The sequence below is a fragment of the Lolium rigidum genome, chromosome 1 (assembly GCF_022539505.1).
Source record: "Lolium rigidum isolate FL_2022 chromosome 1, APGP_CSIRO_Lrig_0.1, whole genome shotgun sequence".
Classification (NCBI taxonomy): domain Eukaryota; kingdom Viridiplantae; phylum Streptophyta; class Magnoliopsida; order Poales; family Poaceae; genus Lolium; species Lolium rigidum.
Window position 1 is genome coordinate 255,730,986 of NC_061508.1, and position 13,771 is coordinate 255,744,756.

At 45.7% G+C, this 13,771-nt stretch overlaps 1 protein-coding gene across 1 annotated transcript; it reads right to left on the reverse strand.

Moving 5' to 3' along the window:
• Positions 1–327: 327 nt before the first annotated feature.
• Positions 328–3,869, reverse strand: LOC124683539 (glutaminyl-peptide cyclotransferase-like). The gene is made up of 11 exons (XM_047218040.1): positions 3,528–3,869; positions 3,384–3,440; positions 2,942–2,977; positions 2,775–2,839; positions 2,595–2,658; positions 1,966–2,083; positions 1,786–1,883; positions 1,177–1,247; positions 1,047–1,074; positions 884–938; positions 328–777 (listed from the first exon to the last, which is right to left on the reverse strand). Exons 1-11 carry the CDS (start codon positions 3,843–3,845, stop codon positions 668–670), a joined length of 1,020 nt encoding a protein of 339 aa, XP_047073996.1. The 5' UTR covers positions 3,846–3,869; the 3' UTR covers positions 328–667.
• Between the last annotated feature and the right edge of the window lie 9,902 nt (positions 3,870–13,771).

Consider the following 13,771-nt stretch of genomic DNA (forward strand, 5'->3'; position numbering starts at 1 on the left):
AACTAGCACGCCCAAATCCCTAAGAGCTAAACGCTGCTGGAAGAAGTGATCCATCATACCCATATTTACAGAGCTTTGGGGTCAGAAAAAAAAATCTTGCCTAAGCTCTGGCTAGAAATAATCTCTCATCTAACTTGTGGTGTGATGTTGTGAGCTACAGAATTATGATGTACTCCCTCTGTTTAGAAATATAAGATGCCGGGAAGTTGTTCCGACCAGGTGAAGTAGCTACGAAAAGACATCTATACCCATGTCTAAAACTTATCTTGATCTCGATTCCCCCATCGTCCCCCACCGGCCAGCTCGTATAGACATAAAGTAAAATCATGTTCACAACCATTTGCCAGGATTTGATTATGATTTTTCTGTATACAAGGACATAAAGGAAATCATGTAAAGATGTAAAGAAAATCTTGAGCTGTTCGTGTAAGAACCTTCTTTGTTACAGTACAACATATACAACCTTTTACATCAGGGAAAACATGATTATGCAACTACACTGGCGACTCTAGCAAGAAACTGATGAGTAACTCCCATCAGGTCACTATCAATACACAAATCTTACAACTGAAAACTGCCAATTGCCTCAAAGAATCAGGAGGAATGACACATGTGAATTAATCTTCCACCTCTACATCAGTCACCAATGAAATCGTCTGGATGTGTCTCAACGGTAAAAGCTCGCTCTTGGGCATAGCTTCTCTACAGATCCATCTGGTGGCCCATCGATCGGGCGTAGCTTAATCTCGTAAAGCTTTGGCCACAATTTTCCGGTCACTGCAAGCAGCGAAAGGGTTAGTTGTAACAACTCTATGATGAGAATAACCTGAGAGGCTTCGATCTCTCGGATAGAAACCGTGAGCTGTAAGTGCTAATAACTCACCGAACAATCTCTGGTTTTCTTCATCCCAAGCTATACCGTTTAGAACATCGATAGCCTGGAACATGGAACAGATTTAGAGTCGTGTCACTTCAATGCTGGATTTGGATTATGTTTTTCTTTGTGTGTGTAACTATGCAATTAGGTTATGAACCAGTCTGCTCACCCTATAGTCAGTATCCAGCAAGTGCTGCCTGCAAAGTTTCAAGAACCAAAACATTTATTATTATCTCAAGTGCTGAAACTATAGAGGAATTTATGAAGAAACTCAGTGGCAAGAAATATCCACAGTATACCTCAGCTCATGAAGAAAGATCCAGCTCAGGACCAAGCCATCTTCATGGGAAACTCTAGCTATGCAATCTGTCTACACAGCATATAGCTTTGTAAACTGAGAGTTGCAGTTTCACAACTCACAATATTCTAGCAAATTTGTACCCACTTCACATTGTATTATTAGATCATATATTACTTGAGCCTGATCAGACTTTACATGGAAAATACAGCCAAGACACAAATGCACTTTAGCTAGTAATGCAAAGACCTGAGATATACCTAATGTCCTAATCGCCATGTCAAATCTGAGCTAATTCTGTTCTAGGACATAAAAATTCCAGACCAGTTAATTGTACATGAATGGCCTTTGTGGAGGTATCAAGTGTAACAGAAGACAATACAGGGTAAGACTATGGTACAACTCCTAAAAATTGAGTCACACCACATAGTACAGTTTTTTAACATCATCCACATTTTCTCAGACCAAGCATATAAAAAGGGCACCAAGGAGCGACGTAGCAGCACTAAGATATAATAATGAGAATTGTTTCGATCCTTGAGATCTGGACCAACATATTAATACACGAAAACAACATGGTTAGACTAAGATACTGCATAATAACTCTAACCTGCCAGACATTCGCCCATACTTCACCATTTATATACTCCAGTTCATTAATATAGGAAACTTCATTGTCTTGATATTTCACAGTTACTGTCTTCGTCACTGCATCAAAGAAAAATGCCAAACAAAAGAAATAAAGTCCCCAATCTAATAGAATATCTAGCATGTGAAGTATTAAATATACCTTCAAGTGAATCTGGATCCAGCTGGTACAACCTCGAGGTACCATCACTGCCAAATAGAACTTTTCCATCAGTAGCAAGCCCCCACCCGTCACGCATTTTATGGGTAAACTTTTCACGCTGCAGCAGAGAACATATTAACTCATACACCAGGAAGAAACCACGGTAGGTGAAAAGGAACTATCAAAATGTCAAATTTATGCTGTATAACAAAGAATATTGTCTCCAACTTGCCTGTTTGTATCCAAATACCATGTGTATAAAGCTCAAACCTACTACCTCCGTTTAAGAATATAAGACGTTTTAGGTAGTCTTGTCTTCTGAAACGGAGGTAGTAGAAGACAACTACACTATGTACCATGAGAACATAATCACGGCAGGATCACGTACTAGAGATAAACTTAACAGATACCATTGCACATTTCAATTAAAAATAAAATGACTAATAACAACTCGAACCATGACTAGTAAAATCCAAGGTGAAATGATTGTAAATCCACATTTCAAACCAAGGGTGCCAGGAAATAAATATTGGTAGATGGAGTTTGGGATCGTTAGCTAAGGTTTTAAAATAAAAACATCCAAACCATCTGTAACTGCAGTAAAACAGAGACAGGGGTTGTGGTATTACTTTGCTAAAGTTATGTCGGTCGTATATAAATCCATCATTCTTCAACCAAGTAACTTGAAACAATCTACAAAAGAGACGTTTAAAAACAAATTAGATAAGATTTAGCCCATTATATAAGCAAATGAAGCCATTATCTTCAAGAAGCAATTGTAGAGTCAGGTATAGTTGAGGTTTATCTACCTGTCATCGAGAAGTGTTAGACCTTCCCCAAACATACTGCCATCCATTTGGTGCTGAACTAAAACCTGAGAAATGACAATGCAATACCTATTGATTTAGTGAAGGTGAACCATTGCTGCCAGTATGAAAGTGCAATGATCATGACGAAAAGCAGGTATGAAACATACTTTTCCAGTTTGAAGGTCAACCTTCCGGACCGACGACTGTTCAGAAACAAAATTAGAAGCATTTAGCACATTAGGGAACTTGTCAAAGAGCAAGCATACAAAACCAACACAACTTGCAAGTTCATGTAGTAGAATCTCAATAACTCATAGCAGTGATATTCATTCTACTCATTTCCACTAGGGAGTCATGAATACAAAGAAGAATTCAAGAGAAACTACAGGCTATTTTTGTTCGTGAAAACCATGGAAGTTCCTTCCCATCTCATGTTTGCATCAGGCGGGATTACATATAGTGAGCCTAATCTTGTAAGGAACAACAAAAAGCGGAAGCATGCATTTCTATTGCCAAGCTAAATTGTAGCAGTAGATTCATGGGCAAGGTAATGAGGAGTCCTATGATGCAAGAAACGAAATCCACAAGAAGAGATTCAATTCACATTACCCTGTGATAAAGGCCAGTGGACTCGAAAAGAGTGTCATTTCCTGCATACAAGAGACCCTGCCAAAACAAATCATGCGATTTGAAGAATTTGTTAAGAATCGATTCGCCATGGGAGTGAATCAGATCAATGGGGAGCGTAGGTACCTGGGTGAAGGCGTCAGGGTCGTGGGGGTACTCGCGGACCAGGTCGAAGGAGTAGAACCTGGCGGCGGGCGCAGCAGGCGCCGATCGGCGAAGGAGCGCTGCTGGGAGGTAGTCGGGGCGCCAGACGGCGGCGGCCGCGGTGAGGAAGAGGAGCGCGGCAAGCATGGCGCCAGATGCTGCGACGACCGGGCGGCGCAAGTAGCGCGGCGGCGTGGAGACCATTGAGGCGGATACGGACAGGGGGAGAGGCGCCATGGCGGCAGCGGCGGAGGCGCGACGGCGGGGCGGCGGGGGCCTCCGGCGGGAGCCGGCGGTCATTTACTCGGTTCGTTTAGTCGCCGGAGAAGAAAGGTCAACTCTTTAGCATCTTCTCTTCTGATTTAAGTTTTACAGTTTGCAGATTGAACTTTTTATTTAATGTTACCTCGATTTTTTTTTGTAAATTGTGAACTGTTTAGCGAGTACAAACACTAGCTAAATACTCATGAATTGCTACATTTCCTTTAACAAATCATCATCGTATCTATCGTAAATATGAAATAAAATGCACATAAATATTTAGCTAGCTTCTTATCAAACGCGTCGTTACCTTTCTTCTCATCTACACACACACACAAATATTTAGCTAGTTTATGCACCGAAAGAGTGCTTTACCCAATGCACGTTAGATTTGGGGCACCGAACGGGCAATATGGTATTCGGCGCCCATGCCCATCAGCACTACGACGCTTCAGGGGTGCCGCCGACGATTTCCAGGGCGGTGCTAAGAGCATCTCCAACAGACGCGCTATATAGGCCGCGCGGCATAAAAACGTCCGATATAGCGCGCGCGGGACAGAATCAGGCGCTCCAGCAGGCGCGGTAAACGGCGCGGCGCTGTAAATTTTATAGGCGCGCGGCTTTTTGCACAATCCGGAGCGGCATATCCGGCGCGTTGGCTGCGGCGCGCGGCATCGCTCGTCCAAGCGCGAAAAGCCAACGGCCGGAAATTTCCTCCCCGCGCCCGCGCCCTCATTTCCCCACCTACCGCCGGCGCGAAATCCAGCCGCCGCCGGTCGACTCCGCCGCCGCCCCGCCTCGCGCGCCGCCGCGTCGTAGATCCGCGTCGCCCGCACCTCCTCCCCGGCAGCGGCGGACGCTCCGCCGCGGCCTGTGTCGCTCGCGCGGCCGTCGGCCGACGAGTTGCGCCCGGCGGTCCTTCTCCGCCGCCCCCTTCGCGCCGCCGTCGCGTTCTCCTCCACGCGAGGCGTCGACATGTCGTCCTCGTCGTCCTCGAGCAGCTTGCTTGCAACTTGGCGCGCCCATGGTGCTCGCCCATTTGCTCGCAAGGTATGAACCTCCGCCGGCCGGCCTCTACTCGTCAAGTAGCTACAATAGTTTATAGTGAATTAATATGATACATATGTTTGTAGAGTTCCTCATATGATTCATCGGATGACGAGTTCGACCAAGAAGAAGAGGAGAACATATCGATACTATTAGCATACCGCGCCGTTAAGAGGCCAAAATTTGGTGGATCGGTGTTTGGTAGACGAAGTTGTGGAGAGAAAGGATTGAAGGGCATGAGAAATTGATGCGGTCGTATTTCAATGAGAATCCGATATTCCCCGAAAGCTATTTTCGGCGGCGTTTCCGGGATGAGTCTCAACTTGTTCAAGCACATTGCAGCGGAGGTCACCAAATATGATCGCTTCTTTGAGCAAAGGAGGAATGCCGCCGGAGAACTTGGCCATAGCACATATCAAAAGGTGACCGCCGCCTTGCGTATGTTGGCATATGGTATACCGGCGGATCTTATTGATGATCATTTGGCCATGGGAGAGAGCACTTCTATCTTGTGTGTGAAGCGCTTTGTCGTTGCAATTGTCAATGTCTTTGGCTCCACATACTTGAGAGCCCCCAATGCTCAAGACACGGCAAGGCTTTTGGAGATCAACGCCAACCGGGGATTTCCCGGTATGCTTGGTTCCATTGATTGTATGCATTGGAGTTGGAAGAATTGTCCAGCGGCATGGCATGGACAATTCAAAGGCTACAAGAAGGATGCCACCATAGTACTTGAAGCGGTGGCCGACCAAGAGACTTGGATATGGCATGCTTTCTTTGGAATGCCCGGATCTTGCAATGACATCAATGTTCTTCAACGGTCACCACTAATGACAAGACTTGCAATGCGGGAAGGTCCATTGGTGGAGTTTGAAGCAAATGGCCGCAAGTACAACTATGGCTACTTCCTCGCCGACGGCATATACCCAAGGTGGCAAACATTTGTGAAGCCAATTATTCAACCAAGAGGTAAAAAGCAAACTCAATTCCACAATGCACAAGCGGCGGCTAGGAAAGATGTAGAGAGAGCATTTGGGATTTTGCAAGCCCAATTTGCCATAGTTAGAGGACCGGCTAGATTTTGGGATCAAGAATGCCTTTGGTATATCATGACCGCGTGTGTAATCATGCACAACATGATTATAGAGGATGATCGCGGAAAAGATGTGGATCATACCCACTACGACTTGATGGGGGTTCCCGTGCAAGTGACGAGGTCCGCACATAGGATTGCCCAATTCATTGCCTCATACCATGCCATTCGGTGCAACGACACACATGATGATCTTCAAAAAGATCTCATGGAAGAATGGTGGAATTGGAATGGACAACAATAGTTCCATATTTGTTGTATTTGTTTGAAAATTATGTGTTGTATTGTCTCAAAACCATGTTGTATTGTTGTATGTGTTGTATTTGGTGTGAAGTATTGTTGTGAACAATGTATTGTATTTGGATGGTACAATATATTTATGAATTTTTATATATTGTTTGATCTTCTTGGATGCATATTTGTGTGTGTTTGTCTGTTTGCGCCGCGTCCGCGCGCCGCAAAATGGCGCGTCCGGCGGAGGTGCTATTTTACCGCGCCAACGCGCGCTGCAAAATGGCGCGTCCGGCGGAGGAAAAAACGTCACAGCGCGCGATATCTGTTTACCGCGCGCGGATTCTTGGTTTTAGCGCGCCGCGATATAGCGCGTCTGCTGGAGATGCTCTAACATGGATATACCGTATTTGGTACTCAACATGGCCAACCCTGGTGCGGATTCAAGAAGGAGCATACGAGACCCATGAAGCCCAAGGATAGTCCAAGACTAGAAACTATAGGAAAATAGGCAAGTATTAGCCATATTGGGTAAACCGACATAGATCATTGTAACCGACCCAGGTATGGACTCTGAGATCTAGCCTACTATATAAGGGCTAGGATGAGCCACCGGGGAGGGAATCGAAATTCTTGTAGCATCACACATTGTTGCAAACCCTAATTCCAGTATAATCTCATTGACTATAGCCTTCAATCTGTTTTTCGTCGGATACCTAGTTTGTCTGATAAGTCTTCGAAACCACCAACTCTCTCTCGTTCGTGAAAACCCAAGTCCATACTTATGAGCACTGTCGAGGTTAACCCTCGTCAATTGGTGCCATCTGTGGGAAGCTTGAGCGTTGGAAGAATGGATTCGACCACTTCATCATCAAGCAAGAACTCGACGACTTTAGATAACCACGTGCGCTTCGGGTCGATAAATTTTTGTCCGCATCCACCCATCTTTCTCCTGGATTTTGCCAACTTTGGCTAGGGTTTGGATCTGGCGATCGCAAGCCTCGACTATCGCGTTGGCACGCAAGGAACTTTTCGCCTCTCAGATCCGGTCTATTCGGGTTCATCGGCGAACGAGTCGGCATCGGCCACAACAAAGTCGACATCATCCGTTGGCTCCACGAGCGAGGCAAACTCGATTCCACTGGTCATAAGCAACATCGTCGGCTCTACCACAAGTTTGGGAGATCTCACCAATCTATTCGACGGTGTCTCTTTTGGCTCCAGTAGTGACGTATCATCTACTCGGGTGATCCAAATAACGAACCCTGTGAACATCAACGACAACGAGCACGACGACGATAGCGCGGATTCCGGAATCAGGAAAGTCGACTCATGCCCCGATTTTCGTACTAACGAAAACTACGTAGTCCATCATTAGGTGTGTATGGTCGATATAAGGCGAGGAGAATATGGCTATGAGGAAGAATCCGAGGACAAAGAAATCGATGGAAACGGTAATCCAAGGGCAGATCCCACCCACTTTGGTGTGGATGGGTAGAATCGGCCATCACCCAAACGCCGCCAACAACCCGAGGATACTGCTGGTGGTGGCAGCAAAAACTGCGAGAATATTGTCAAAAACGGCAACAACGGAGGAGAAAATAATGGTGCCCCACACGCTGAGGATTCACGAAGGCAACAGAGAGTCACGATGCAGATCTCGCAAGCCACTTACGACAAAGGTGAAGGACACCATAGTTGGAAGATGTTTCCTGGGGCCAATGCTACCCGAGAAAAGTTCATGCATATCAATATATGTTGCATGTGCAGAAGAGAGAACTGACAAAGATGATGCGGTAACTCGATGCTCGTAAGGAGAGAGCCGGTTCTTCGAGTCTTCGGCATGCCCAACTAAGCTCTTCCGGGGCCACAAGCGTAAGAGCAGGAAATCGACAAAGGAGAAGTCCTTCCTGATTGAGCGGGATCCCAGAAGGCAATCCACATAATATAACAAAAGACCTTGACTTGTCATTCATGTCGGTGGACACGAGAGGAAACATAAAGCCTAAGACGTCGCAAGCAGCAATAGTCGCGAACCAAACCTATTTGATGTCCACTCAGCTGTCACCCGACGACCCGCGAGCAGCTATGCATCGGGCTGCCCTTGCTAGTTTAGGAATTATGGGGGAACATCTCGACAAAACTCTCCACAGCCACAATAGTCGCTACGCCAAAAAAGCTTACAAGTGACGGGCGTGTTTTCCACACTGCTGATGGTAGAGGCAGACGTCAGGGGTATACAATCACTGGTAATGGTTACCAGTGATGGGCATTTCTAACGTCGGGGTACGGTGAAACGCTGACGCCGCAATTGTGTTTAGTCCATCTCTGGTAGTTGCTTCATCTGACGATTGGGGTACAACAAAGACACTCCAGTGGCGAGCTTATGAATGTTATTCGAGTTGGTGACGTGTCGGCATAATATGCGGCCGTCTAATCTAGTGTTCTTGTGACATTCAAATCGTGTTTAGTTCGTCTCTGGTACTTGCTTCATCTGGCGACTTGGACTTGGGCACAACGGTGACATTTCAGTGGCGAGCTTATGAATGTTGTTCACGTCGATCTGGTGAGGAGAAACGTCAGTAGTAATGAGTCAGTGACATGTTGGCATAACTTGTGGCCGTCAAATATATTGTTCTTGTGACGCCCTGGTTATCAAGGGATCGCCACCGGATTTTCATTTGTACGCCCTTTCTATATAACCACTGGATTCAGTGTCTCTCTCCCACAGCTCTCGACCCTCCCCCATCTCCTCTTCTCCTCCAGATCTTGGGCCGGCTGGCCCCTCCTCTCTCTTCTCCGGCGGTGGCCGGCGTCGAGTAGGGTGAGGGTCCCCTCCCTGTACAGGTGTAGGCTAGGTTTAGGTGTCTTGGGTTTGTGTTTTGCCTCCATGGCGTCTGGCTGTATGCCGTCTCCGCCTCGTTCTCCATCGTCCCCGAGCGACGGTTGGAGAGCCCTCCTCCTGCTGCTCTGCTGCTGTCCATGGTGGACGGTGGTGATCTGTGGCGGATCTGGAGGAAGCGGCTTAAATAAGCTCGTTGGCTATGGTGGAGATCGAGATCTGCTTGGTTATGTCCTGGATGGCCGTCATGGTGGAGGATTGATGGGGCTACCGACGGGATCTGGATCTCTGGGGATAGTATGTGATGCTGCTTCGTGGAGTTCATACATGGCAGCAAACCTTGGCTGCTGTGATCTTTGGCTGCGATGGCGGCCACTCCGGCCACACGCTGGTGCAGCTTTGTGCGTCTTCAACCTCCTTCAGTGGGGGCCCTTCTTCCTCGACGCGGCGGTTCAAACCTTCCTCAGGCCAAGTGGTTTCATCCCCGATGCTGAGGCTGGTCGTCGTGCTCTGAGGTGGTTCAGCGCGGGCGGTGATGATGAAGACGGAGGACTCGATGGCGTTTCTGCAAATCTTCATAGTGTCCTTTTTGCAAGATTTTTGGACCAAGTTGTAATGTCTTTTCTTTTTGAGGTCCTTTATGTAAAATGTAAAATCACCGCTGATGAATAGAGCAGTATCTGGGTCCTTCGGGACCTCTCCCCGTTCAAAGAAAAAAAAAACATAACCACTGACGACGGTTTTTGTAAAGTGTTTGTAAGCAGTACATTATCGCGCGAGTTTTTGTCGTAGCCCGTCAGTAGGCTGCTACCCTTGACGCTCTCTTTTAATGTCACATGGTCATTCGTGGACAAATACTGACGTGGTGTGTTACTTCTTTGATCGTCACAGATACATCGTTACTACTGGCGTGGACTTTCGATTGCTTTGTCACCCGTAATTTTTTATAGCGCTGGAGCTCTTTATTTTATTTGCGCATCACTAGTTTTATTTTATAGAATAAAGAAATGAAGTGTTATATGGGATATTCACTTTGGCTCATAGGAGCATTTGCTCTCATTGTGTGAATCAACATTTCGAAGTGTCAAAAAATTATAAACTAAAATTTTTCATGTACATCTACACATTTTATGTTCGTACACAAGTTTTCAAAAAAATTTATAAAAATTTGTGGCTCCAGTAAAAAAGACAAATTTTGATGCTATAACACGACTACGTACAGGACATTTTTTTGTCTTTTTTGTACACGCCACATAAAATGTTTTTTCTCCATAAAAACTTGTGCACTAACATAGAATGTCACGATGTACAACAAAAAATTTATGTCAGATTTTTTTGACATTTTTAAAATTGTTTTTTAATTATTTTGTATAATAGGAGCATTTGCTCCTATGAGCCAAAACGCCACCTCCTATATATATTTGCTATCTATAATCTATAATATCTAAATTGGAGCACCCTACTAAGATTAATTCGTAACTTAATCAGTTTCTCATTAGTTGTAAAGGATTCCTTGTCTTGCACATCACGGATCGGACCGTCCTTAATCATGGGCCGAATCTGACAACTTCGTCTCCAGGACGGATCTCACCTTCGTAATCTCCGGCAATTGGGCCACCCGATGAGTTGTATGCCTCACCACCATCTTTGAGCCACCCGGGCTTACCAAAATCATGACCCCGTCGTGGTATACCTAGTTAGCATATCCCAACAGTTACTCTTGCCAATTGATGTGAGTTGATGTATATTGTTTAGAAATTGAAGGTTTAAGAGCATCTCCAACAGATGCGCGCTTGCGCCGCATGGTAAAACAATTATGCAGCGTCATTTTTCCAATTTTAACGCGTGCATTTGCAAATCGCTTCACCAGGTGCTGCAATGTTTAGCACGCGCAAAATGTGTCAATTCCAGGTGCAGTAAAATGCAGCGCGCTGGCACATGCACAAACAGAAAATAATAACTAGAAAGTCGCTTTGAAGATCAAACACAATCAAAAAAATCAAATATAAATAGTTTATTACAACAATATGAAATAAAAATTTATTGCTAATACAACAAACCGTGAATAAATGAAATACAACAATTAGAAATGAAATGTAATTATTGTTGCCCATTCCATGCCCACCACTCTTCGATCAGATCATTTTGAAGGTCAAGATGAGTTTCCTCCTTCCGAATAGCTTTGTAGGAGGCAATAAACTTGGCAACTCTCTCTTCTCTCCTATGCACTCGAACTGGTCGGCCCATCAACTCATAGTGCAAGCAGTCATTGTCTTGACCATGGTCATCTTCGATGATCATGTTATGCATGATAATACATGCATTCATGATGTGCGAAAGGACCTATTGATCCCAAAATCTAGCTGGTCCTCGAACAATAGCGAATTGGACTTGCAAAATCCTAAATGCTCTCCCAACATCTTTTCTTGCCGCCTCTTGTGCATTGTGGAATTGAACTTGTTCTTACTAGATGGTTTCACAAATGGCTTCACAAATGTTTTCCACTTTGGGTAGATGTCGTCGGCTAGGAAGTACCCAAAGTTCTATGTGCGCCCATTGGCTTGAAACTAAACCGGTAGAGTATCACCCAAAGCAATTCTGCTCATTAAGGGTGATCGTTGGACAACGTTGATGTCGTTCAACATACCGGGCAATCCGAAAAAAGCATGTCAAATTCAAGCTTCATAGTCAGCCACAACTTCAAGGATTATGGTGGAATCCTTTTTGGGCCTTGGAACTGTCCATGCCATGCGGTAGGACAATTCTTCCAACTCTAATGCATACAATCGATGGAACCAAGCATACCTAGAAATCCACGATTCTTGTTGAACTCAAGAAGCCTTGTCGTATCAGCTTCTCGCAAATAAACCTCGTCGAACACCTTCACCATTGCAACCACAAAGCGCTTGACACACTTGATAGCTTGGCTCTCTCCCATCGCCAAATGGTCATCAACTAGATCAGCTGGTATCCCATATGCCAACATATAGAAAGCAGCGGTGAACGTTTGCTCCGTACTATGCCCTAGTTCTCCGGGGCATTCCTCCGTTGCTCAAAGAACCTGTCGAACTTCTCGAGCTCCTCTGCAATTTTTTTAAACAAGTTGATGCTCATCCGAAAACGACGAAGAAAATAGCTCTATGGAAATGTGGCATTCTCCGCAAAATAGCTACGCATCAGCTTCTCGTGTCCTTCTATCCTCTCCTGCCACAATTTCTGTCGACCAACAATGGAACCACCATGATTCAGGCTCTTCCTTGCGCGCATAGCCTATTGCCATCTCTTCTTATTTTTGAATATCCCATTCTTCATCGATGAAACGTATGAAGAGCTCATCTATCCATGAAGCGCAACAAATTCAACAAACGAACTACAAAATCTAATTCAAAGAAGGCCAGCGCATACACTCAAACACCTTGCGGGCGCTCCGGATGAAGCGAGGTCGAGGCGGCGATTTGGCGACGGCGGAGCGGCGATTCAGAGGCATGGATGCGCGGCTACTGCAGGGAAGAGGCGCCTCGTTGTTTTTCCGCGTCGGACTCGCCTGGTAGGCGCCGCGAATCCACCGGAGGATAAATGGGTGGAAGTTTCATTGATGGTGGAGCGGCGCGGGGAAGTTTCAGAGCGACAGTTGGACTTCGCGCGCTTGCCTTTGCCTTTTCCGCGCGCGGTACCGCGTGCGCCAAATATCGAGCGCGCTGGGCCGCAATTTCGCGCGCTAGAAACAAGTTAGCGCGCCGTATGTTTTGTTGGTGCGAATTATTTCGACACCGACACGCTAAGCTGACGGCTTTTACCGCGCGGGCGCCTTTTCGAGCGTCTGTTGGAGAAGCTCTAATGCAGTTGTGTTAAATGAGGGTTCATGTACTACATAGCATTGTATGTGTCATATGTTTTCCCAACAGATCGTCATAGTATTGTACGTGTCATGTGTTTGTCCATCAGACCATCATAGCCTACATATTCAAACGAGTTGGTTACCGAGAACCAATCTGTGGTTAGAAGGGTGGTTGTACCTCTAGTCCACCAGAGTTCAAACACCAGGTTTGACATCTGTGTGTCTCATAAAAGGCGGAATATTCATTCAGTTGGAGGCGACGTTCTCGTCGATATCAAGACGCATGTGGTGATTTCGTCAATTTCAAGATCCAATTCATCGGCTCAGTCATCCGAAGATGCTCATAGGGATAGAGTGTGTATGTGTTCGTTCATAGGATGAGTCACTACGGGAGAATTGCCGTACGCCGACGGCCAGGCGATGTGCCGACGGCCAAATGTCGGGGCCGTCGGCACAGTAGCCTCCGGAGCGCGGCGACGAGGATGACCGTCGGCGTTAAATTGGCCGTCGGTACAGGCTGGAGGTGCGCGACGGTCACCGTCGGCACAGCTCGGCCGTCGGCACAGGGACCAGTCCGACCGTCGGCACAACTTGTTTTTCTTTTTTTTTCACTACGAAGCGTGCCGACGGTTAAACCGTCGGCATAGCTTTTTCCTATTTCTCACCGACAGTCTTCAAAAAAGCATAACTAAATCATTCTAACTGAGAAAAATAAGTTATAATATATCAAATTTTGCAAAAAAACAAGATCTATCATAGAAAAATATCAAAAATGGAATATTTCAAATACCTAAATAAATTATCTTATAAATGAGCTATAATGTTCGAGGTTTCATGGCTTTCACACACGACAAAAATGAAAAAATGATCGCTCGTGGGTCGGATTAGAAATCCGCGTCCAGGGTATTGCTTAC